This window comes from Macrobrachium nipponense, chromosome 7 (genome assembly GCF_015104395.2).
Source record: "Macrobrachium nipponense isolate FS-2020 chromosome 7, ASM1510439v2, whole genome shotgun sequence".
Classification (NCBI taxonomy): Eukaryota; Metazoa; Arthropoda; class Malacostraca; order Decapoda; family Palaemonidae; genus Macrobrachium; species Macrobrachium nipponense.
In genome coordinates this window covers 49,588,156-49,615,619 of record NC_061109.1, presented here as the reverse complement: position 1 = coordinate 49,615,619, position 27,464 = coordinate 49,588,156, and the positions used below count along the sequence as shown (strand labels likewise).

Sequence of the window (27,464 nt, the reverse complement as noted above, 5' to 3'; positions counted from 1 at the left end):
AGTTCCTATGTGATGAATGACACAAAGGCTCATAGGGAGCTTTAGTGAAACTTCTCAAGACCAAGGAAACATCCCATGTTGGAAGCTTGAGCTCTCTAGGAGAACAAGACTGCTCAAACCCCATTTGCCTTGGTAAACTGCAGAGGTAGACTTACTGAGACTGCTGGACATTTGTCCTGCTGTCTTCTGAGAAAAGCCTCTCATTCAGAGGAGATACTTGATAGCCTCCAACCATGAAGAGACATGGATTCTACTGACTGGTGGAATCTTTCTATGTGTGGCTGACACAGGGGAATCTCCCTCGGCACCTCCAACAACAACGACAGCAAATCCGGAAACCATTCCACCTGCAGCCACAGAGGGGTTACCAATGTCATCCTAAGACTCTGCAAACTCATCAACCTGTTCAGGACTTGGCAGATCAAACAAAACGGAGGGAAGGCATACACCTTCAGGTTGTCCCAGAGATGTTGGGACGCGTCCTCTGCTAACGCCAGAGGATCAGGAATCACCGAATAGAATATATCCAGTTTCCTGTTGAACCGGGTCACAAAGAGGTCCAGCATGTCTCCCCCAAACCTGGAAAAGCCTGTCTGCTACTACCTAATGAAGGGACCACTCTGTGCCTAGGATCAGATCCTAACGACTGAGTTTGTCTGCGACCACATTCCATTTGCCTGGGATATACCTGGCTGAGAGCTCTAACGAATTGCAGACCGCCCACTGGTGAACCTCAACAGTCAAGGCATGAAGTTGACGCGAAACTAGGTCCCCTGCTTGTTCACATAAGCGACCACCGTGGTGTTGCCCGACATGAGAACAACAGAATGTCCCTCTACTTTCTCCCAAAATTCCTTTAGACCCAGAAAGCTGCCTTTAACTTTAAGATGTTGATATGCTGCTGTTTGTCCTCCAAACTCCAAATGCCTGAAGTAATGAGGCTGCCTAAATGAGTGCCCCAAACTGCCAGAGGCACGTCAGAAAACAGGAGGAAGTCCGGTGGAAGAGAACGCAGAGGAACACCCTTCAAGAGATTCTGGTCATCCAACCACCAACAAGGATCTTCTCTCACTTCTAAGAGACAGAGGAACCCTTATTAGGGGGGAAGTCCCCCACCGGAGACCAGAATTCCCTCAGTCTCCATTGCAGAGACCGAAGATGAAGTCACCCATGAGGGACCAGCTTTTACAGAGAAGACAAAATTCCCAGAGGAACCTGCCACTGATAAGCTGACTGATCCGGTTGCAAAAGAAAGTTGCGCGCCACTACTCGCAACTTCTCCAACCTCTGATCCAACAGGAAAACTCTTCAGATTGCTGTATCGATAACCATGCCTAGATAGAGAATCCTTTGACCAGGTAAGAGATTTGACTTCTCTTGGTTTACCATGACGCCGAGTTCCAGACAAAACCGAAGCAGACGATCCCTGTCCTGCAGCAGCTCTCTCTGGAACCTGCTAAGACCAACCAATCATCGAGGTACCTCAGCAAATGGATCCCCTGAGCATGAGCCCAAGTTGAGACGAGAGAGAAGACTCTTGTGGACACCTGAGGAACTATGTTTAACCCAAAGCAAAGGACTTTGAACTCAGAGACCTTGTCTGCGAGAGAGAAGTGAAGGAACTTCCTGGACAATGGATGAATAAGGATCTGGAAGTATGCGTATGCTGCGTCCTTTAGATCTATCGACAGCATGAAGTAATTTTCCCTCACAGCTGCCAACACTGATCGCGGGGTCTCCATCTTGAACTTCATCCTCCTGAAGAAATGATTCAAGGTGAATAAGTCGATCACAGGTCTCCATCCCCCTGATGCCTTAGGCACCAAGAAGATGTGACTGTAAAAGCTAGGAGACGGATGCACCACTTCCTCTATTGCACCTTTGTCCAGCATTTTCTGCACTTCCTCCTGGAGAGCCAAGAACCTCGAAGAATCTGGGGGATACATTCGCCTGAGCAGAGGTTTGTCCGAGAGCGGGGGAGAGAAGTCGAATAGTAGTAGATACCCCACCCGAAGGACATCTACTACCCACTTCTCCACCCCATAACTCTACCACTTGGCACAGTGGCCCGCCAGGTACCCGCCCCCCACCCGTGGCAAAGGAGAGGAAGAGGTGTCCAACCTATCGACGACACCCCTTATTTCTGCCTCTGGAGCCCCTTCTTGACCTGTAAGAGTGGGACCGAAAGGGACGTTGGTCCTCTGACCTAGGCTGGGATGAATGGGAGGGCCCCGCCGAAACCGAACTCTTAGACGGCCTACCAGGCGACAATTGCTGCTGAGCAGGAGGAGGAGGAGGAGGGGAGGATCTCCGAGACCAAGACTGACTTGGATACAGCCTGGTGCACTAACCTGTCCTTCGTGTCAGCTTGCTGTCGGTCCATCATGTCCTCCAGCTCAGACTGTGGGAACAGGAACTGAGATTCTAAAAGATCACCATTCCTTAGCGCCAACAAGGACTCAGGGTCAACAGATTGCTACCCTGGACAAAGCCACATCTCTTCTGATCAGAAGATGATTATCCACACATTGACGCTAATGTGTGCAAGATACAAGAACGCCTTGTCCCCAGACTGCAGCAAACTGGCGAGAGAAGAAGCACTCACCAATCCTTCTAGGGACCTGTCAGACACAATCTGGCAATGACCGTCGACCAGAAGTCCAACCATGACAGTCTGTAACATGGAGGTTGCCGTAGACTCCAAGCTGAGGCATCCTGTGGAGACAAGGATGGCACCACCAACCTCACCTGCTCCAAAGTCAACCCTGGTTTCAGACATATGACGTCTGGGTTAAGATGACGAGACAACAACCAGGCAGAGTTCGTAGCATAATACTTCCTATGCCTTGTGAGTGGAGGGGGAAGTAACTTGGAAGAACCCCTTGACCAAAGAGACCCGTCCCGATCTGACACAGAAGTGTTCACTTTTTGCAAGACCGACTGGACATGCCCCAATAAGGGAGGCTGAAACGACGACTTGTGTAGCCCCCAGCAACACTTCTAAGCAAGAAGGAGTGAAAGACGACCTAGCCTGAGTCCTACTCTCCAAATTGTTGAACCCACGAATAAGTTCAACAACTTCGGTAAAGGAAGACAAAAACTCTTGCGTGTCTCCTTCCTCCTGCTCCGGCAATGGAGACCGACGACGAGAAGATGATGCAGGCTTATCCAACACGCCTTCCTCATGCAGACCAACAGTAGACCCAGCAGCCACACAACCCAAAGCGCCAGCAGACCTGTCCGGACTAGAGCCAAGTGCCAACTCCTGCAATGAATCAACCACAACACTAGGAACACCACTACAAACACTCGCAAGAGATGACTCCCGTACGTGGCCATGTATGCATCCGTGCAGAGCAGATGCACGTACGTGCGACGGAGAAGTGTCTCGAACACTTGACATAGAACGAGAATTCCTCGGAGTCGAACCCCGAACTGCATCAAGGGGAGGGAATCAAGGGGAGGGAGAGATGAACACTCCGGCTGCACTACTTCCGCGTTCATAACTATCAATCTCTTCACAGGCGCCTCGAGATCCTTACGACGACGAATAGGCCCTGGTGCTGAGGAAATGCAAGAATCAGCAACATGTGCACGAACGTGTGAGGTTGCACACACTCGCGACTCAAAGCAGAGGACGATGCAGACTCACTCGTTGACAAAGAAAAGGCAAAGTCCTTGACCCTCCAACGCTTGATACGCCAACGTGGCGGAGATGGGGGAAAAGGAGGAGAGGATGACAGCACTGATTCCTTACACATCCTCTTGGCAGGAGGAGGGGGCGATGCAACACGCTTGCTCACAGTCTTCCCAACCAACATGGCAGCAACCCTTCTTCCAAAACAGAGTACAATCTCTTAAGAACCGCCTGACATAAAGCCTCAGACGGATCCGCAAGAGAGGGCGCAGACGACACGGAAAGGAGAGGGAGCGTTCTGGATGGCAGCAATGACGTCACAGGAGCAAACGATGATGAAACAGAGGAATGAGGCAGCGCAGCAGCCCTAACTGACAACGCTGACATAGCAGGGAGACAACACTGAGAGAACTGGGAGTGACGTCACCAATGAAACTGGGAGAGAAGGTACTGGGAGTGACGTCACCAGTGGCGCTGACATCATGGCTTCCCCTCGACCCGAGCAAGAAGCAGACGTCACTGGCAGAGCAATACAAAATGGCTGACCCCGGCCACCAATGAAGGGAGGTGAACCCCAGAGCCCAAGCAACGGCCAGAGTGCCACCATTTTGGGCCCCTCCGAACCTGAAATATAAGAAACCGATGAAAAAGCTTCCTCCCTTGCAGAAAGCAATTTAACTCCCAAGGAAGAGGGGCGACATTACACAAAAAATTAGCCTGAGGACCTCCCAATACTTCCGACGACAAATCGATGGACGAAAAGGAAGGAGACATAGGCACAACAGCATTAGCATCATGGGGTGTGACTGAGGAAGAAGACAAAGCATCAGGGCGAGGAGATGAAAACCCTTCCCACGAAGGAAGGGTAGAAACTCTACGATGCTTCCTCTTACTATAAAATAACTTCCACTGCGCTCTGGGCCACTCACGACATTTTGGGCAAGGATTCATTATGGTACAAGCATTAGCACGACACCTACTGCATGTGGAGTGTGGGTCTGTAGCTGAAGAAGCCAGGAAACGAGAACACGGGAAACCTCGACTTCCTGGCACATACGTTGGCGAGGCCGAGAAGAAGCAGAGGAAACCATAACACAAGTGCACACACACACACACAGACAACACAAGCAATTATGGGCAATGAACCGAGTAAAAGGCCAAGAGAAGGCAATGACGATTCTCACGCAGGCAGTTAAGGAAAAGACTAAACGCAGTAGCATGGGTGCGTGGTCTTTGACCAGTTTTCACCCAATATACGCACACGTTGCTAGATCTCACAATTTTCCTTGCTTTTTCATCTACGATTCCAGCTGGGCGCTAGAAAATGATCCTATTGTTAAGACCAAAGGTCTGTTCGCGTATGAACAAGATGCACACACTAAACAAACTGAAAAAACAGAACACGGGCAGAAAAAAGCGGCTTGGAAGGAGAGCAAAGCGTAAGTGTCAACTCCTCAAGGCAGTTAGGAAAAGACTGGTGTGTCACAAGGTTGAATGCACAGCCTCTGACCAGCCTCTTTCACCTTGTACACGCAGGCATTGCCAGATCTCACAGATTCCTTGCTTTACAATCTTTGAATTTTAACCGGTTACCAGTTGGCGCTTGGAAAATATCCTATTGTTAAGACCAAAGGTTTGTTCTGCATATGAACAAATATGAATGAACAATGCTTACCTGTAATAATTTACAAAAAACTGTACAAACACTTTTATTTAATTATAAAAATGTTATTTTCTTTCCATTATTAAATTTGTCCCATATAAAAATTCCTAAAATTTAATGTTCCCTGTCATTTGCTGTTACCAAAATCCCACAACTAACTAAAGCTTGAGTTTTTTTATTACTAACAATATTTCAACATTCGCAGTTAAACCCATACTTACTTGAGATGTAGTTTCTCTCCTCTTATCTGGATTATAGCAACAAGTGTACATTTGAATATTGGTTACGCAAGCATTGATGCTTTGGTCAGTTGGCGTTATTTTCACATCACTATTCATTTCAGCCTGGAATATTAAAAGTCTCAATGACAATTTAAAGATAGTTTTCAAAGAAATGTCATCGCTAAATGAATTAATACCACTTTAGTTTAAATTTCTCTGAAATATCCATTTTTATTGAAAATAAAATTATTCTATCAGATCAGTGAGACAAAAGCATAATTTTAACAGACAGTTCAACCACAGAGGTAATGATCTAAAAATCTCCTTACATGGCATGTTCCTACAACATACAAACCTAAATACTAATAAACAAGAAAATAAAAATCTTTTGAAAATGTCAATCTTTAAACTTGAATTCTTCCCTTTCTTTCCTAGAAACTAATAAATACAATGCACAGTGTATTGTTTAGATATTATCAGCAACTTGTCAAATTAATACAAGCACCAAACCATCTGGTAACTTATCTCTTGATCATTTCAAGATCTCCGACTAAACCCTATACTATTTACTTTGCTTTTCACTGCCAACATTAGCGTTTGCTTTGATGAATCACAGATCATCTTAATTCTAACAACTTTTTCTTTCTTCATTATCCCAAAACTATCAAGTGTTTACTGACTTCCATGCATATGTGAGACAGTATAACAAAGATGTTTTTCAAGATTAGCTGTTTCAATAAAAAGGGTGTTTTTGTGATAATGTGATTCAGAAGGTTACTCCAACAGACAGTATCAGTGAACAATACTGAAGCAACTGCCTTAGACATGGTTTCCCTTAATTTTGTTATTGTGGGCCTTATCCTATACATTTTTCAAACTGCCATATTACAAAACACACTTTCTTTGCCAAATGACTGACATCCATTTTAGTAAGAGAGCCTATCCAATATAATATTTTTCTACTTATGTATGTACAATATATATATGTATAAATTTATTAGTCAGAATTTGCCAATCAGGATCTTCACATTTGTCACTAATACAAATATCTCCCAAAGATCAATACATATCAAGAAAGAAAATGAAAGCTCAAAGTCTCTTGAGCTAGTTTCCATTGGATGTCTATTTTTCATCATCACGTAACAAGTATGGTAACAACATAGTGAACACTTGACTTGATTTTATGAATATTTCATCCAACTAATCTCTTTGACATGTAGTATACAAAAATATATGAATATACATCTTTAACACCAAAAATAAGGTTTAAAAAGAGAGGAAAAGCAAGATAGCAACAAATTATAAATTTATAAACAACTACCCATCTAAGGATGCCTCTCATCATTTGTAAAGATAATTGTTCCTCAACCATTTCTTTGAAAATTTTCTCTCCATACATACTTTATATATTCCAGTTAACCATTACTTAATCATTTTTACCACCAAGTTGCAAAATCTCACTTATAATTCAATCAATACTCATGCTTTCTCACTATTTGTCTTAATAGTCCTCCTTTCACACTATGTAGCCCAAAAATCTCCACAAACCATCCTCAACTCTTGCCCCATTCTCTCTCACATTCACCAAATTGCACAATTCTTCAAAGTACTTTTGAGAAGTCTTTTACAGTTACCACAGCTATAGTGTTCATAGTTCATATTAAGGTTAAACACCCAGAACAAAAAATAAGTAAGATTCTTACATGCAAAATAATGCAAGAAGTCTCTGTTGTAGACACATCTTCCACCAAAGCAATATCTGGTTTTTCAAGTTTTATCCGGACTGTCATTAGGCTGTGAGGTCGAACATCTCCATTATTTGAATTATAACTCTGAAATCACAGAGTGAAAAGGGGAAAATTAATTTACTTGAACAGCATTGATGCCATTTACTCAACAAATACCTTTTAAAGTATAAGCAACTTGCTTCCATAAAATGAACTGCCAAAATAGCACATTAGAGCTAGCATATCTATTTAATACAAGTTTCTTAAAACTTACGCAAAGAATATTAAAATGGAGATTCATGCTTACCTTTTGCCTCTTAACTTCCCTTACTTTAGCCGGTCTATTCTGTGGCTGCTGTGGGAGATTATCCGTGAAAAATCTCTGGATGCTAAGGAGATAAGGCAAGTGCAGTACCAACGTAAATTCTGATATTCGAACATCAACTGAAAATGCAAGCTTAATGTTACTTTCTGGTCAAAATAATTTGAAACAAAAATTAACCTATTAAGGTTAAAAATGTTTAAGATAACAGAAGTTGCTACTACAATAAGTAATCACCCAAATTAAATTTTGAAACAAACTATCAATACAGATATCAATCACAATATATCGAATGCTGAATTAAATTATGAAAAATTATTATTACAAGTATCCATCACAATATGATCCATCAATAAACAATTGATTGATTATATGGTCTTCTATTCTCTCTACCAAAAATCATCATATGACCCACTATGACTGGTTATACACTTATTTTTTCTAATTTTCATTAGTAAATATTTACTTTCATTTGTCAAATTTCTATGTACTACACTGTAGTAACCTTATTCATATGGCTAGATGTATGTCTACATTCAAAACTTACGATCCCTGCACTGCAGGCATGCATATATAAATACGAATGCTATAATACACAAAATTTTCACTTTGATACTTAAAACAAAAAAAACTCTCAAAATGCTTATACCTGAGTATTTTAAGTTTTATCACAAAAAAGGCATTTAGTCACGAAAATTATATGAAAATACAGGTAGTAGTCCCCCGTTATCAGTGGCCTTGGTTATCAGCAATCTGGTTTTATGGGGCCTGTCTAATGCCGAAATGCACTGATTTCTGGTTATCGGTGCCAATAACAGAATATTGGCACTTATTCATACCTAGCAGAGGTGCCATTAACCAGTTATCAGCACCAACAAGCAACAAAATTGCCAACTTTTGGTTTTCAGCCATTTTGCTTATCATCAAGCCATCGGAACGGAACCACCACCAATAACCAGGGACTGCCTGTACAGTAATTTGTGAATATTTCTGTGAAAAATACAGCGAACAGACAAATTTTCCACAAATAATGGGCATATATGGTCCAAAGAAAAATCTGCAAATAGGTGAGCACGCAAATCCTAAGTCCATGAATAACAGGGGTTGACAGTATATTAAATCTCTTATTTTACTCTAAGCACCTCCTTTTTCTTGTTATTCAATATATAAATGTTTAATAGTGATGACAACAGCTGACAAGAAAATTTACCCTTCAACGGGGGCCTCGTCCATTATGTATGCTTACAGATATTTCAAAATAATTGTATAAAACTAAGAAACTATGAATTAAAACCTAGCAATATGTAAACGAATAGTTGCCGATACAAAAAATTTACTTTTAACAATGTCATATTTCACAGCCCAAGCCACAATAATGTTTCCTTTTAGTACAGTATATCTTTCTTATGTATAGAGAGGAGATGTGGCTCTACAGCAGAATCCTGAGCTGGAACACAATTTATCATTGCGTATATTGCAAATATCATGTGGTATCCTATAGAGTAACATTTATCAAGAATTTGATTCTCCAAGATTTTCTGTATATTTATTACCCTACTTTAGTTAATAATACTCTACATAACTGGAAAGCCATAAAATCTGTATTTAAAACCTTTAAATGTTATCATAACGTAAGCATTTGACACCAAAGATATTCATCACCATAAAATACAGAATATGCAACTACAGCTGTGAACTCTTACCAAAGGTGTCATTGGAAGAGCCCTGCCTGTATGTAAGGTCTATCATACCCGAACTTCCTTTCTTACTTCTTTGCATCATTCTAGTGATATAACCATCACGTCCTGAAAACAAAGAATTCCATAAAATCAGATTGGGTATTATGTCAATTATTACTGTAATTCCTTAACTACATTCTACTGACTGTATACTTTCTTCCCTTTCACCATTAAAACATTATTTTTTAAAATTGCATGACCATTGGCATACACCGTTCTTAGAGGCAATGTCTTCAAAAACAATCTTTGACATTATTTGCAGCTGAAAGCAAAATTCAACCAGTCATGTTTTTCCTGCCACCCGGTAGGTCTGGGTTTTCCTACTTTACGAGCGCCCACAGGAAACCAGCTGACTATCATATACTATTCTCCAAGCGGTTGCATAAAGGAAAGGTACAAGCTATTTCCCTTCACCATTATCTCGTCTAATCTTGGAACTTCAATATTTTCCCTTGTGATATTTCTAACTCTACCCCATCATCACACTTAATATTTTCCTGAAGCCTTATTCTCAAATCAACAATATCTTTTCTATATAATTTTAATGTCATACCATAATTATGTCTGTACTGCAATACAGACTGTACTAGATATGTATAATCTTACTTTTGCATGCAATTTCAGTCTATTTGATGTCCAAATCTTATTCGGCCAGGCTTTTTTTTTTTAATTCTAAGTAGAATGTGTGCTGGATATCACTATTTCTAAATATTTGAAAGATTCAACCTCGTTAATTCTTTCTCAGTATAACATGATTTCATCCCTTTGCCCAAACTCCAGTGTCATTATTTTTTTCTTAGATCTATTTTTGGTCCCATATCTCAAGATAAATGAAGTACAGGCAGTCCTCGTTATTGGCAAACTCAGTTATCGGCGATCCAGTTTCATGGTGCTTGTCTTGCACAATAAAATCAGCGATTTATGGCCCCATAACGGGCCAAGTTCCGGTTACTAGCACCATAAGATGCTAATGAGTTATGGCGCCATAACATACCTAACAAAGCTGCCTAAGCGTCATTATGGTGCCATAAATCACCGAGTTACAGTTAATGGCGGTCTTCACTTATCAGCACCCCTCCGAGAACGGAACCCCTGCCAATAACTGGGGACTACCTGTATTCTGTTATAATAGCTTTATATATCTAGTTTTGTTTTGCTGAATAAAACAATAATCTTAAACATTCTAACTGTCAATTTCCATCTTTATTCCAAGCTAAGTCTTCTCTTGTATATCCAACCACTTTTCCATTATAAAAGCAATGAGAAGGGCAAACAAAAAAAGGTGGAATAACATTCCCCTGTAGCATCCTGCTATTTACTGCAAATCTACTTGACAAAACTTCAAACATTAACTTGGCATCTACATACTTCATTCATGGATAATTTCAATAAGTGTTACTTATCTTACTAATTTAACAGGAATGATATACATAATGACACAAGACATTTCATAATATTGGTTTTCTGTCACTGTCAAAAGCCCTTCTTGTAATCAACAAAAGTCAAAAGCTACCATCAGAAGGGAATTTTTAATCCCATACTCTCTTGCAAAGTTTTTCTTTTCTTAAACAAGCTTTTCATCTCTAAACATTGCTAATTCTTTTCTAGCCTCCTGAGACTATGCATACTAAATACTGTTTTCATTACATCCAACAAAAATACAATGTCTTTATAGTTACCACATTCAGTGAGGTCTCCTTTCTTTAGTATTTACTATGACTTCTAATTCCCAATCATAAGGGTTTGTTTCCTCATTAATTACTCTGCAAAGTATCATTACAGTTCCAGCGAAAATCATGTCTTAAAGTGATTCCATCACAGCTTGGTGTTATTCTTCTGCTAAGTTTTTCTAGAATGGCTTCCACTTCAAAATCTGTGAATTTATTTAGGAATACATCTCTTATTCATGACCTCCTCCAGCATTCTTTCTTCTTTTCATACTGACCCTTCCCTCCATTTAACAGGCATTTTCCTTTATTTTTTTTTTATTTAATTCTGTGTAATACCTGAACACCAATACCACACCCTGAATACATGGCCCTGTCAGCACCAACTTCTTGTTTGTTCAAATACTCTGATCTCTTCTTGACCTTCACTTAACCTTTAAGAACCAGGCTAAAAAAAACAATATGCAGTACCCCAGACTGGGCACACTTTGAGGTTGGCCAGTTTAGGAAAAACACATCAATAGAAAGAGGAAGACATGCAAATGCACAATGTAAGAAAAGCTATTATAAAAATTCTCCCTACCTTCCAAGGGAAATTTAAAGTATCTACTTACAACCACTTTTTAGGCCCTTTTTACAAGACAATCCTAGGTTTCACCAAGTTAAGCTCAAAACAGATAAGAACTAAAATCAGTAACAAATTCTAAGTATATTTATTGTAAAATATTTATGGAAATTCAATCATAAAATATACAAACTAAAACCAACAGCAACCTCTGGGTATGCATATTTATGAGCAAATATACAAAAAGACATCATGTGAGAGAGAAGCACAACATGCCTCCTTCAAATCAAGAACACAACTGAGTCATGTGATGCCCAAACGCTGAGCTGAGCCAGACTAAAAGTTGTCATTAGTAAATTTATAAGGCACTGAAGTAATGGAACCTCTTTCCCACCCGATTCCTACAAACCGATGGCGCGCAACATTGATACTCAATTGTTACTCATATGATGGTATCTGTCCAATAAGGGTTAATTTCACTATCTAGACTTGAACACTAACCAAGTTCTACTTTGGGTTAATTTCCTCCTAGAACTTTGTCTATATGTACTTTACCTTTCTAAGTGGAATTTTATATATTCCTGTCAAACCAGTTCTCACTGATCATCTGCTCCTCCCCAGATATGGTTTTCAGAACTACAAATCTATTTTATCATTCAACTGCACACTGCCTCTTGATGTTCCCCTTTAAGAAGCTTATTTTATTAACCTACAAACTTGGTCAATTTTTTTTATGTACTTTTAATTTCAGCAATTGTGACAATAGCTAGTTGGTGACCACACAGATGTATGAAAAATATCAACAGCAAATTATATTTCAATAAAAAATTAGCTTCTCTATATTTAAAAAAAAATCCAAAATATAAATATTAACATCATCCTCATTACCATTTACATACTGTTATTCACTTTCATCACAGAAAATTCATATCTTAATAACTACTCTATCAACCCCACTAGTAAAGAAGTTCTAAGTGAACTTGGAAAGGTTTACTTTCTCTCAAAAGTTTTTCATTAGTATGCTCAAGTTATCATCACTCACATTTACAAGACATACAACTTGTGAAAATACATAGCTACAAAATCTTAACCAATAATGAATTAATTATATTAGTATTAATCAGATTCTGTTTTCTTATATACGTAAATAATGTTTAGTTACTTTCTAAGGAACAATTAGTGTGCTTATAATTACCTGGTCTACTGTCTTGTAGGATGCAGTCATATAGAACTAGATTAGCACTGAGAGAGCTGTCTGACAACATTTCTCCCTTCAGTGTTACCACTTGTAGACTCAACTCAGCAAGAGCTCTCAAAGGTGACAGGCCACTTCCAGATGTAATGGATGTCTTTCTCATGCCTCCACCACAGCTATTTTCACTAGAAAGTGAAAATTGATGCACATTCTGTGATCGCTTTCCCCCACTCATAGCTACTCTAGGTAAATTGGATGCAGACACATATTCCAATGCAGTGACTGAAGAGTCTTCAGATGTGGCTGATGGGGTTTCAGCTGGAAGTGTTTCTAATGCTGAGGAAAAGCTTGGTTTTGATACATTACTTGCTTCACTAGACACTGATGCTGCTCTCTGCAAAAAAAAGTTATTATATTAGCATTACAGGAATTTTTTCATCTAAAAACCCTACTGGGTAACAACTGTATTATAATATACTAGTCAAACTCAAGACATGGTACAGGTATTTTTAAAATTTACTTCAAAAGAAATGAAATGACAATTTTTAATAAATTTTTGTTTCATAACCAGAGTTCTTAACATTAGGATGAATCTTCTAGCGTCAGCTGGAAACTGGTAAAGTTAACAAAATTGTGTATACAAAGGCCTATTGGCATCTGTGCTTGGTCACGAGTTATGTGGGACCACCCACATACCCCTTGGCAACCAGTGACCATGCCAGTTACTCTTTTATGGCTGTTAAAAGAGGGATATGTTTTTTCTTCTTCCTCTTTAAAGCTAGTTTAGTTTGCCCGCTTTTCATATTTTTGCCTAAAATAAGAGTATATAATTTTCTTACAACACAACATACTATATGATCTTTAAAACTCTTGTAAGAAGAAAAGATCAACTGCATATACCCAGCTTGCACTACACTAGCCCAAAAGGGAAAGGTGTCATTCATGTATCAATGTCCATCCTGAAAACTGAGGGGAAAGGAAGAGGGCACTGGAAGTTTATGATTAATGGGTTGCAGAAGACATGTCCTCTAGTATAAAAAGTCTGTTCTTACGCACCAATTAATTATAAAATACTTGAAACATGAACGATGAGGGAGGTTGAAGCATAAAAGTCCTGAAAGAAGATGGTAAGACTTAGGAGTTCATGATTAATTTATTCACGGACAAATCAACCCTGTTAAAGACTGGTTCTAGATCATGGAGACAAGCATCTTTGTGAGTTCAGCCTGGACAGAGGCACCCACTGAACAAAGGATCTCCAATATAATAAAAGGGAAATAATGGGCAGAATTATATATGTGCTAGTAGAGGAAGGAAGACCAATAGGAGGAATGACTAGTCAATTTAAAATTCTCTGGTGTTATAACATATAACATCTACAGTCATTGAAATGACCAGTATGAACAAATGACAAATTTATAATTAATTAACAGCTAAGAAACCTTAGGTCTTAACACTGACTGCCACCTCTCTTATGTTCCATCCTGGGTTAGAAGAAAAACTAAAGCGTCCCTAGGTTCTAGCTTGGTCTTTGATTTGCTTCCACCTCAACTACGTATGGGATGCCAGATGCCACAGATTCCTTGTAATTACAATTTTTTATTGTTTTAACTGGTTTCCAGCTGGCACCAGAAGATTTGTCATAATGTTAAGACCTCAGGTTTGTTAGCTATGAAAACTACAAACTAATTAAAAATTTATCATGTTGTTTCTACCAAGCTGAAATAATATACTGAATTATACTTACAGTTAATCCCTGTCCACCAGTTAACAGTGAAAGTGATATGGTCTCAATTGTGAAGGAAAATTTCACTTTTGTAAAGATGAGGCCATGTTCAGCTAAAGCCAGTTCTACATCATGACTTGTTTCTGCTGATTCTGTGAAAAACAAAATCTCAGTCAAGGCAAAAAATTTTTTTTTAATAGTACAATTTAAAATGTTTCTATAAAATTATCATAAAAATTTGCCAAATTCAAACAAACCTATTGCAGCCCTAGTGTTCTTTAAATTAATCCATACAAATTATTCCAAATAATTTGTTAATTGTTACTATTCCTAATATGTCACAGTGTCGAGGATAGAGTGCTGCACTCCTAATGAAGAGTAAATTATTAATGGTTTACTTCAAAATATTAATTTGAATTACCATGTATAATTAAAGATCAGATTTACTTACCCCTTTTAATTTTCCATGTTATGTCTGTTTACCAAAAGAAAGTAATTTCAAGAATTAAAGTATTTCTATGTCAATGAAATCTAAAATCACTAAAATAATGAAAATATGGAAAGAAATACAGAAAGTAGGCACAAATGAACACACAAAGTATGTTACAACAATGCTATGTACTAATACTAATCAGCATTTGCACGAAGTAAAACATCTCAAAAAAAGGTTATAAAATAATACCATTGATTCTTGCTATTGGAGCTTTTCTGAAAGAGTAAAAGGAAGTGTAAAGATTCTAAATGCCAATATCAGAGAGTTCTAAAAAATCATCTTCATACCTAAAATAAACAACCTTTTAAAACAAAAAAGGATTAAATTTATTCTATAAAAAGATATTTAATACAAGAAATTCCCAAAGCAGAAGCAAAACAGCCACCAAAGGTCTCATTTGTCATAGAGCAAAAATACAAGGAATTAAAGAATCAACAGAACACCATTAAAGCTGTCCAGTAATGATATTGATTCATACCAAGCCTCTCATTGACACCCTGACATGCTTATCACAGAGAATGGAAATAAATGAATATTAGCAGAGCCATACCAAGCCCAAGCATTCTTATTACAGACTTCGTGTTATCTACAACCTAAATTCAGAATTGCTCCTAAAACTCCACAAGTCCAGTAATCTACAAGGTAGTTTACAGTAATTAATAGTCCACAAAATATATCCACACAAAAATAATTCTTTTTATAATTTTCAGGTTTCAAAAAAATTGCTGACCAGTAACTAAATCATTATGAATGCCTCCCTACAGATTAACAGTACATAATCTTATGGATTTAACATGGCCAAACAAAAAACTTCTAAAATAATACATTACTATATTAACAAGTTTTGAGAAAGATATGCAGAGGAATATATTGAAAACTTTTGGGAAAGATATGCACAGGAATGCAGTACTATTTGTAGTCACGGTGCATGATCAAGAAATTCCCAGAGGATGCAAAACATTAAGATCACATATTGGTAAAAGGACCTGAAAAATATTATTACTACTTTCTACAGGTGCCACTCATGTCAGTGAGAACATTTGATGGAGCTCAGTATATGAATCTTAATGACATGCTTATGGCTTTATTCTTTTCCATAACTTAATTGCCAACTTTCCTAAAATGCTTCACATATGCTGCTGTTGATGATGCTATATCTGCTACCTTCCAAATATCCAGTAGTGTTACTAAAGGTTTGTTATTTCACCCAATGCTTTCTTACCTTACCAGCAAATTTACATACTGTAGTCAGTTTCTTATCATTTTCACAATTATATCAGTAATATGGATACCTAAATTAATTCTCCCCTCATCTTTACATCCACTTCATTTGTTTGCTTGCTATATCCAACTGCTTATTTCGAATTTATGAAGTTGATATTCTAAGGAAAGACCAGAGAAAAATCTTTAACATAGTGATTTTTGATGCCTCAAGAGAAAAAAATTACTACCTTACACTTCTCTGCCAAATGCTACTTCAGACTTTCTTATAGAGAGATTACATAACTCAAACTGCTATATATACTCCTAAATATATGTTACAAGCTTTAAGTTTACCTCTCTAACCACCAACTACATTCATGTTCCTCTCAACTGCAGTGCTTTTGTCCCCTTTCTATTCATTTTCTTTGGCCAGTCTTGAGCTAGAGAGCAAAGTACAGTAGCTTTCAAGTACTCTAAAGTACTCTGTATTAAAAGAATTAAAAGCCAATAGAACAGGAAAAATGTTTTTAATCCAAACCAATTATGATTACCCTGATTTCTGGTAAAAAGAAACCCAGCTTCATCAAACTGGATAGCTGAAAGTGGAAAAGTTCCACCAAACATTCCAAAACACTCCACTGTCTTCCTGCAACATATTTCATTCTTCTGTGCTGAATCCACATTGAAAAGTGAGGGGAAGGGAGGAGGGCACTGAGGATTATATTCAGTCACAATTCAAGATGGAAGACAAAACAGAAAAGATTGATTAAAGAAGTGTAATCCCTGCAAACTGCAATGGGTGCGTGCAACAGATATATCACAATAAAGTAAAGAGCCTGATCTTGTTCCTCCCTACTCCCAAAAGTGCCATGGAAAGTAAGTGGAAGGCCATAATCTCAAAATGATGACTCAAGAAAAGGTCACAATTGCAAGGAAGTCTAAGAATGCCAGCAGATCAAACCAAAGCTCCAGCAACCTAGCTCCATAGATCTGGCAAGTCAATTGAGTGAACCAAGATGAGGGGCATCCATGCTCCCAACACCAATCAAACAGCATGGAATAGCTGGAATCAAAGAAATACTTTAATGGTATCCATGAGACCATTGTTGGTAAGACTCTTGAAGAACACTGCTTGAGGGAGGGACACTGTTAAACTGAAGCCCTGAAGAGAAGACAGTATGAGATGAAACTGTATACAGGGAACAACCATAGAGGCAACTGCAGAGTATCAGAGTTCCCAAGAGGGACATAAACCATAAACCTTCTCAAGTCATATCACAAGATGATGTCACAGCAGAACCCCTAAAAACCCTATGTGCAACGCACCTATTTCCCCTAAAGACAGAGCACATCTACATTGAACAGGCCAAGTAAAACTTCACCTAGTAGTACTACAGGTAGAAAAGTCAACACCCCTCTATAACTCATCCAAAGAAGCAGATATCTGTGCAGCACACTGTGACTCCTGGAGATGGAGGTCCAAAGAATAAGCCCAGTAGTGAGGAACCCATTACATGAGGGCAGGCCAAAGACTGTGGCAAAGGTCAAAGCACAAGAAACAACAAACATGGAAAAGAAAGACAAAATGCTATTGATCCCATGACAGCTCTAACAAATCCTGAGGTACTCCTCAATGGACACCATCAGAAACATGGTAATATTGCGATCAACACTTCCTGAGAGGTGTAGGATTGGGCCAAGCATACAAGTGCCAACGGATTGATAGAAGCAAGGAAACCATATGCACAGAACTTGACGAGATCCAATCTAGCATCAAAAGTCGTTATTTTCTCCAGGAGACCGGGAAGACAAGACAACTGATCTATAATACAGCAGGTGAGAACCCAACATTGAGCAGCATGAAGGCAGTTGCAAAAATCTCAAAACAAAGTCCTTGCCTGTACCAAACGACTACCAAGGTAAGAGCAGGACTGGTGGGGTAGAAGTAGGAGACAAAAAAGATAAAACCATTAGTAATCTAAGGCAGCCTCAAGGGATGAGAGATGAGTAAGGGGACAAGAACTATGTTGCAGTTTAAATACACAAATCTTGCCCATCGGTCAAAAGGTCATGGCAAAAGAGGTGCAAAGAGTAACAAAGAGTAACAACATCTGAGGCAATCCATGAAAAAATACACACCAAAGCTATCTTAGATAACCACATATCCTCCAAAAATCAAAACATTAAAATAGCAATAAAAAAGCAAAAGAACAATGAGCACAAGGGAATTGTTGCTGTGAACACAGCAAAAATCATAGTTAATACTTAGAAGGAAAAAAAAATTGTTGTGGAAATAAAAAGGAATACATACTCATATTCCCTGAGATCATAAGCTTAAAGTTCAGTTAGTTTAAATAAATAAACCATTTTTCCCAGATGATTAGGGTACGCAGAGGAATCTGTTACAATAATACAATAAAACCTATACGTAAAACAAAAATAATTATTGGAACAAAGAAAAAACAGTACATAAGGTAACTATTACCAAAATGAATATCCAATGGATATGCAAGTATAAACTATAGTGTGCCTCATGTCACAATAACTTCCTGAATTTTATGATGTTTTATGGTAATTTGTAAGTTATTTGCTTTTTGTTACCTCTTGCTGGCAAAGTTTTGTAGTTTAATTATCATAAATTTAAACCAAAAATGAAATATTACCAAATTCTGAAAAAATAATTAAAATCTCCAATAAGAGCATATCAAGGGCAGGAGTTACTATCTAAGATGCTGTTAGGCTACTATTACTCAAAGAATTAAAATTACAGTCATGTAAGAATGGCTAAAGAAAAATATCACATAGTACTCAGATGAAGACAACACTGAACTAAGCAAAAAGACAATAAAAATTTTTGTAAATCACCAAAATTGCTAGGAAAAAACCCAGAGCAAAACTGGGATATACCAAACATATCCATTTCAACTGGCCCAATACAGAAGAATGGGAGATGTTACAAGGGGCAGTGAGCTAAAGGTTGCTTACATTGGGTGAAAATCTATCCTTTCAACTCTTGAATTCAAGAGAGTATAAAGCCCGCCACTAACGTTCAGTTATGCCAGCGCAGTTATAACTGCACAGTTGGATTGTGCAATTATAACTGAACATTAGTGTGAACAACCTGCACAGTTTTTCTGGCCTGCACTGGTGGCCTGGGTAAATAGCTCATCTCAATCGATAAGCATCAGGCCAAACAGCTGCGTATACGCACTGCAATGGTAATGTGGTGTTGGCAACTTTTATGGCTCAGTTCGCTGTCCGTCTGTGGACAGATAACATATACTAATCAAGAACATGGAGCTGGGTTTTATTGAAATGAAAAGTGTTTATAACTAAATTGAGGATATATTGGATATACTTGTTTTCAAATAATTGATAATCATATATATTTATAATAGTACATATATTTATAATTTTCCAATTTTCTATTCTACTTTCTGATGAAACAAAATTGGACTATGTATGTTTTTTCATTGCTTACACATCACAGAAGTTCACTTTGAAATGAAATCAGACAATCAACACACTAATGAAACAGGAAGACAGTAGTAAACTAACGAGTTTCATTCATTGTAACGCGTCATAAGAAAGTCAATCTTTAAACGAAAACAAATCTGTATTAACCATTTTAATGAAATAGAATAAATATTACAAACTTAATCATCTTTCCATGAACTCTTCCCTCATTCACAAAATTTTCAATAAACATTATGAATGTCCTTGGGGCCAAATTTAAACTGTTAACAAATTCACATGGGAGTATTTAAATTGTTTTTATCAACCACTCTTTCACAGGACGATTTACTTGACGTTTACGAGTTTTTTTTATGATGTTAGCAAGCCAATTACAGCCAGAGCATAGTGTGTTGATGCTATGGCTCCTACGGAGGACTGAGGAAACGGCCTATATCGTTAGTGGCGAAGATTTGCCTGCATAAGTCCGACTGTGCAGTTATAACTGTCCAGGCATAGCTAACCGTTAGTGGCAGGCTTAACTGGGTGTTTTAGACAATAAAACTCATAATGATTAATGGGGGTTTTCACAAAAAATCAAGTTTTTCAACTTCTGCTCTCAAATTAATACGAAAGAATAGGAATTCTTAATGTTACCCAAAGACTACAGATAATTAAAATTTATCTGTACATCAACTATGTGATGCCTTAATAAACTACAAGCAATTATTATTTACTTGCATTCTTGACTGGTGTCACAACACCAGAGACTAAAGACCGAATAAATTAAATGATTTTTCATTCTGTTCATCATTTTGGCATATTACTAACCATAGTAAATAAAGAAATATAAAAATGAAGAAAGTTAATGCAAAGGTAATAAAAAATATAAAAATTAAGAAAGTTAATGCAAACAGCATATCCTGAATTCTCCATAGACCTAGAAACAAAAATTAATAAAATTAATGCACACAGCATATCCTGAACTCTCCATAAACCAGAAGCAATTCCCATTAACATCCTTTATTGCATGTACAAAGTTCAAGATGTAATCAAAACTTTCCATCAATCAAAGACAAAATGTAAGCTCACAGGCGATATGTCTAAAATCATACCTCGTAGTGACTTTGCAGAGAATAGGCTGGTTAGTGTTTTAGATTTTGGAAGACAATGTACTGAAAAATAGAATATATATATACATATATATAATACTGTACATCATCATCCGAGTGTACAGTCTGAAAAATAAGTGTAATGGTATGTGCAATAAACCATGTATGTATTGGAAATTCTTAAAGTTCTGCATTAGTACTAGCAAATTATATACAATAATGATTTTTGTGAGCAGTTGCTGTCATAGTTAATTAATGTATCAATGCAAATTTGTCAAAAGTAGCACAATAAAATTACTGAATAATGTTATTCTACTCCAATAAACACAATATAAAGTCCCGTGAATGAACTGTACAGTATAGAAAAATGGCTTAAAAAATATAAATGTATCTTTAGTCATACAAAAAATAATTAAAATACTTTGAAAATAAAAGTTTCACGCCATTTGCAGAAAACAAAATATATATAATAGTTGGAAATGATAGTTATACAGTAAGAGCTTATAACACATACAGTAATGCATAAGAAAGTACCTGTATCAACTTGAAGGCACACTCAGAGAGGCTTAACAATGGATAAAACCCCAAAATAATTAACACTTTTTTGTCTTTTGAAGATTTAATAATATATAGGAAGCACAAATCACGGCCACTGAATATCTATGAGTAAAATAGTTATTATGTTATAATGGTCCACAAAAAACCATGCAACATATTAAGCCATAGACCATCTGTTGTATAACGTAGATTTTCACTGATAACTATGAAAACTGTCCTTGTAAGCGTTACATGAATGACCATCTACACAATCATCACAGAATCTTGAAATAATAGATGTTTATATGTCTAGCGTATGTGGGTGGGTTTACAAACTGCAGTTAGTTCAACTTTTACAACGATTAGAAATAGTCTATTCACTACCTTAATCCTGGTTTCTCTTGAGTATGTCAAACGCATTTATAAATTACAATTTACTTATGAGCACGTATCAAAGTAGACCTTGGCATTGAAAGCATATTACAGTAATAGTTATTTATCTGAACACCTAATAAAAACTGTCAGATCTACATCTTTTATAGTGCCATTAAATCATATAAATATAAAAAAAAATAGAAAGAGATGCTAATCTGGAGTTAACAAAATCAAACATCAAACAACTATGTACACGTAGTACTAACAAATCACAAGTACAGTACATATATACTTTTGTAATTTGTACCATAATTCATCAACTTTCTGTAATCCAGTGAATGGTGGCCATCACACACATCGAAATACTAGGAGGAAATTAAACTACAATAATAAAACATCTTTACATGACCTTACGAAACATAACATAATCAGCTACTTACTTTTGCAAAGGTTAGAGAAGACTCAATATAAATTAAACACCACAAAAAAGCAATCTGGTCTTCATTAATTTTAGGGCAGTGTTACTGAAAATAACTACTTTCAGTGGCATTCAGCTTACTTTTCTTGTCATATTCTCATCAGAAGAAAAACGAAATTATAAGTTTCTTAAGAACATAAAAAGAATGCAATGGCAGTTTTCACTTATCAGCACCCTGCCACGAATGGAACCCCTGCTGATAACCAGGGACTACCTGTACTACTGCTGTTGTCTATAAACTTGTATTTTGACATACACACAGTGATGATTGGAAGGCATACCAGCAGAATGCCTTCAACATAACTGATCAATAAAACAAAGGGGGTCCCAATTTATTACGATGTGAACTTTAAGCAATAACACCTGGCATCACAACTGACCAATGACAATCTGATCCACCAGAATTTCTGCTGACCATAAACCCAATCCCTCACTATGTATATATACCAGTACACCTTTGTTTTCTGTTTACTCTCTATACATAACCATTTATGTGCACATTGAAACTAAGCGTTAACAGACAAACAATGATAGCGTATTATTATTATCATTATTATTTCTAGACACGCATACAGATGGTTAAAAGGTTTTACAGTATTCTTGAATAAGGGTGAAAATATAGCCTAAATTAAAGGAGAGAAAAAATTAACTAGAGGAAAAAAATCAAATAAAACTAGAAGAGAAAGTAATATAGCAAGAGAAGAATTTTGACCACCTAGTCTCCCATACAGAAAAGTGAGCAGTACACAACGTCAGCTAATAAACTTCAATCTAAATTCAGAGGACGATGCACTGAACTGAGCATACAACTGTTTAAGAGTTGGGAGACCTTTTCATTAAATGTATAACTGTGTATAATAAAATTAATAAAAGTAAGTACAAATGCAAGCTGCTGGTCAGGAAATTGTTAGCAGTGCAGGTACAGTATATTCACAAGTGGAACTCATGAAAATATTAGGTTTTCTTTATTTAACTTTCAGAAAGCTATATATGCAGGTTATGTTTCGTTTTACTACAATGACTAAATATAATATGAAAAGGATAAATTCTATATATGTATACTTAGTATAACTGAATCACAAAAGTTTGGAATGCAATAAATGCATAAATAAAGGTTTAAACCACGAAGGAAAGTGAAACACTGGAGTAGTTGCAAGATCTTTCAACTCAACATCCTTCACTTAGCAGACTGATTGACATAAATGAGAAACTGAGAGGTCAAGGAAGTCTCTTGTAAGTGACAGATAGGGATTATAAGATTAGTACCTAGAATCCAACACACCTGGAGAATTAGTAACCTTCCCAAATGAACATAAATATGGTACAATTTAAGAAGTTTACAAAAAGATTAAGTCCAACTACTAAGAAACAGGGCCAAGACGATTGCCAAGACGATTAAAGGATTATACAGGGTGGCAACTGACCACATTCAAACCTTTGGTAAACAAAAACTTATTCACAAAACATATTAAACATACATACGTATATGTCCAAAGAAAATATCTATGAGGCAACTAATTTGTATTTAAGCCTGTGATTGTATCTTTGAGGTCATTTTTAAACATTACAAATACAATGGCCTAAATGAAACAGGCCATGACTAATATTAATATTACAATGGGAAGTAAGTTGCATAATGGAAGATTCTTAAAGATTTTGTGATAAAACATCTTTTGATCTTGCAATTACTGAACTACCAATCCAATTTATCTGGTGGCTGTTTACACTTAAATAAAGGAATATTGCAATTAGATGTTTGCCTGTCTGACAGAATATTTATGCTGTTTGATTCTTACTTCTAAGACCTTGCTAGATTGCCAGAGATAAAAGGAGGGGCAGTCTATACATGGAATTTTATATATTACATTGTTACTTTCTCTGGGGCCATTTTTTATTAACATTCCTCTTAGTGTGTTGTTATAGGAAAAATCGAGGTTGACCTCAAGATTTTAACAATGATTTTATGGTTTCAAAACCGTTAAAATAAGGCAAGCTGAGAATGTTCTTAGAAGTTTCTTTCTCAATGTTACTTACATTATAAAACTTTTTGTGGGCTTTTCTGGGCTCAGCCCGTGTCGCTTCGTGAAATGTCCTTTTAGCACACATTTCTAAGGTAAATATTACTAACATTACCAGAGAAAAAACTAAAATGGAATGTCAGAGTATTCTGACTCGCTCACCTTATATAAAAAGGTGTCGGTATGGTTTCTTTTCTGGGGTGAGTGAAACCACTACCACGGGTCTCTTACCATTTAGATCCATCCTTCTACAAAATCCCCCTACCTGAGAGGGCCGACACAAGGCCCGCACCCAGCTACTACTACTACTAGTGCTCCCGACGCCATCACGAGCGCCTCTAGTGGTCATCCTTTCCGTTAGCACCATCTTGCACACACATGTTTTTTCTTTGCTGTGTTTTGTGCTCTGTTTTTTGGATTTATCCTCACCATGGAACTCCAAGCCATCGCCGCAGCTAAGTTAAGTACTGCTAAAGTGTTTCACTTAATTTTAGCCAGCCAGGGACCCGTTTAACCGTTTTCATTTAGGTTATAAGACGGCGCCCCCTTCGGCCTGGTTACGGAGGCGTCTCAGGCGGCTCGTCCCACGTGTTTCATTATTTCATGCTTCTTCGGTCTCCCATACCGTTGTAGCTTGAATTTAGGAGTATATATGCCTACATTTTTGTGCTTTGTGCAAGATTTTACCATTAATGTGCTTTTACTAGCTTTCACGGGGATTCCAAGCTCGGTTGAGCTCGTAGCCTTCATCGCTCCTTAGCTCAGTGTTCATGCATACATGTTCCTTTGTTTAGGTCTGTTTAGGCTACTTTAGGACATCTGTCCTTTCTTTTAGTCCTGCCACCCTGGCCGCCGCCCTCCGTTCTTACGTATCGGCAGAGGCCAGCTCCCGAATTGTTCGGCGCCCTCCCTTCTGGGTTAGCTCGTCTAGCTTCTCCAGGACGTTGCTTTCTCTCTATCTGCTTATTTATCTTCTCTTCCCCGTGTTGCATTAGGCTATTTTTGCATGCTTGAGACGGTTAGAGGTAGCCTAGGCCACCTCAGACCGCCTGGCCTGTCTTACCGCGTGGTCTTACTACGTTCACGGCAAGCCAGGCGATCGCCATGAGCCACCCGGCTACTGTCCCCACACTTCCTCCCCCCCGGAATTGTACTGAAACTAGTCTACCAGCTCTATCGGACACCCACCACTCACGCCGGGAGAGCAGGGGGAGGCTGACCCCTATATATCAATCACTCCGGTATCCTCCAGTGTCATATTATATCACTTCCTGGACTTAGTCCAATTAGTTAGTGTCGATACTCATGTATCTGTTCACTTACAGGCCACTCATTGCCAGGAATCTGGCTGTAACGCTGTCCTGCAGGACCACTGTGGGCACGAGCTGCCGGACCCATGCTGTCTGCGCTATTCGCTACACGGACATAGCAGTCTGGCACCACGAGAGTTGCTCAATTTGTTATGATCTGGTAGATCAGGTTACCTCCGGAGTAAGTACTGTCCAGAGTACAACTGTCATGTATAATTTGGCCTATATGTATACAGTCCTAATAAGTGATATATCTATATACAAACATATATTTTTAGTCTTCCTAGCTTAGTATTTTTACTAACCTTGAAAGCCTGGGTCGGCGGGTTCGGGAGGAATGTCACCAAGGGGCAGCCCTACATCCTCGACAAGAAGATGGCTGCTCTGATCTTCCCCGGCGGAAAGACGACCTCCTATGTCGACCCGCAAGCGGCGGCCCCGTACATCGCCACCATCCAACATCAGGTGGCTCAAGCTTTGGCGGACCCTGGGAACTCGGAGATGATTGACGACGTGGCAACTCTCAATTTGGACCTCGAGCCCATGGCGGTAGGGGAAACAGGTAGGACGATAGAGGAGGCAGGTTTGCTAGGGGCTCAAGGGCTACCCTTGGGTCATTCTGGATCATCTTCCCCTATCCCTTCTACCTCTTCCTTCCAAGGATTTTCAGAGAGTGAACTTTCGGTTAGACCGAAGTCCTTCCAAGCTATCCCTAAAGTTAAGGGAAAGCGGGAACCTAAGACCCTTGAGATGCTGCCTAAGAAGACAGCGACTAGCGGTTCTCATAAGACTCCGGCTCACCATCCCGGAGCAGAGAAGCCCAAATCATCGTCTTCTCACTCTAAAGGGTCCAGAGGCAAGTCCTCGAGGGACAAGGTTCAGCTCCTGTCTGATCCTGAGCATTCGACCTCTACGGGGACACTACTCCCCGGGGACAGAACCCATTCCTGACTCCGAGGTGTTCACTGCAAACATCATGCAGCAAATGGGGAGTCTAGTTGGAAACTTAGTCCAAGACAAGTTTCAGGAGATGCTCTCCCACATCTCGTCTTCCTTCGAGGAGTCAGGCCAGTCGATCCGGAACATTTCGGAAAGGCTGGCCAGTCAGGAGAACCTGATTGCAGGTCTCCGGGGGAACCCAATGGCAGTTCTCCCCCAGCCCGGTGTGGCAGCTCAAGCCATGCCGGACTACAACACCCTCCCTCCTTATACGGCGAGCAATCCTTGGAGGATCTCGTCCTATGCTCCCTTTAAGGACGGGATGCTAACGTTGGCAGATTGTGGTACTCGAAGGCTTGAGGACTTCGGGTTCCACCCAGCTGACTTGCAACCCCCCTTCATTGGTTACGCCCGCCTTACGGAGGCAGCTATGAGGGAGGATAAGATCCCCAAAGAGACCGTAATCTTCGGTCGGGATCAAGCTCAGCAAGATTGGCTGAGGAGCCTAGAAGAATGGGAGTGCATCAACACCAGGATGCAAGCCCTCAAGAGCGCCTTTACCATATTTGAGGTGGACAGAGAGACCCCCATTCCGTTCACCTCAAAAGTGGCGGAGTTGACTCTTCAGGCCGCGATGAGGGACGAACTGATGCCTCAGCTCCGGGAAACGGATTGCCCCCAAGGCCTTTTAGGGGATACTCTGACACAATCCTGCTACCTGATTTGGAAAGGGTTTGTTTTCTTGTTCCCTTTGCGGAATTTAGTACATTGTATTGGTGAATTTAGTACTCCCTATTTTTGCTCTGTGGTCATTCCCTTCAGGTAGTTTTATTGCATGACTGGGCACAGGCCTTGTGGCCTTGTTTCTCAGTATTCCTCAATGTGATATTCTTCAAGATCTTTATGGCAGCTCCACAGATGCCACTGACGTCACTGTTTGATGGCATATACATACAATCTCAGGGAATATATGACCCTACCCCAATTTCAGAAGGGAACATATTTACCCTTAATGGACAGATCCCCTCATATGAGCACCAATAACAGGTTTTGGTTGGTGGACGTACCCACTAATGGTGAGCAT

The 27,464-nt window shown here is 38.7% G+C and overlaps 1 protein-coding gene across 1 annotated transcript in view; it reads right to left on the bottom strand.

Moving 5' to 3' along the window:
• The window catches only part of LOC135216964 (intermembrane lipid transfer protein Vps13-like), an 840,085-nt gene that overhangs the window by 450,394 nt on the left and 362,227 nt on the right, over positions 1–27,464 (bottom strand). The window contains 7 exon segments of the mRNA XM_064252490.1: positions 5,522–5,644; positions 7,225–7,353; positions 7,556–7,692; positions 9,274–9,375; positions 12,737–13,130; positions 14,484–14,614; positions 20,727–20,786. Of these exon segments, the coding sequence (XP_064108560.1) occupies positions 5,522–5,644; positions 7,225–7,353; positions 7,556–7,692; positions 9,274–9,375; positions 12,737–13,130; positions 14,484–14,614; positions 20,727–20,786 (1,076 nt within the window).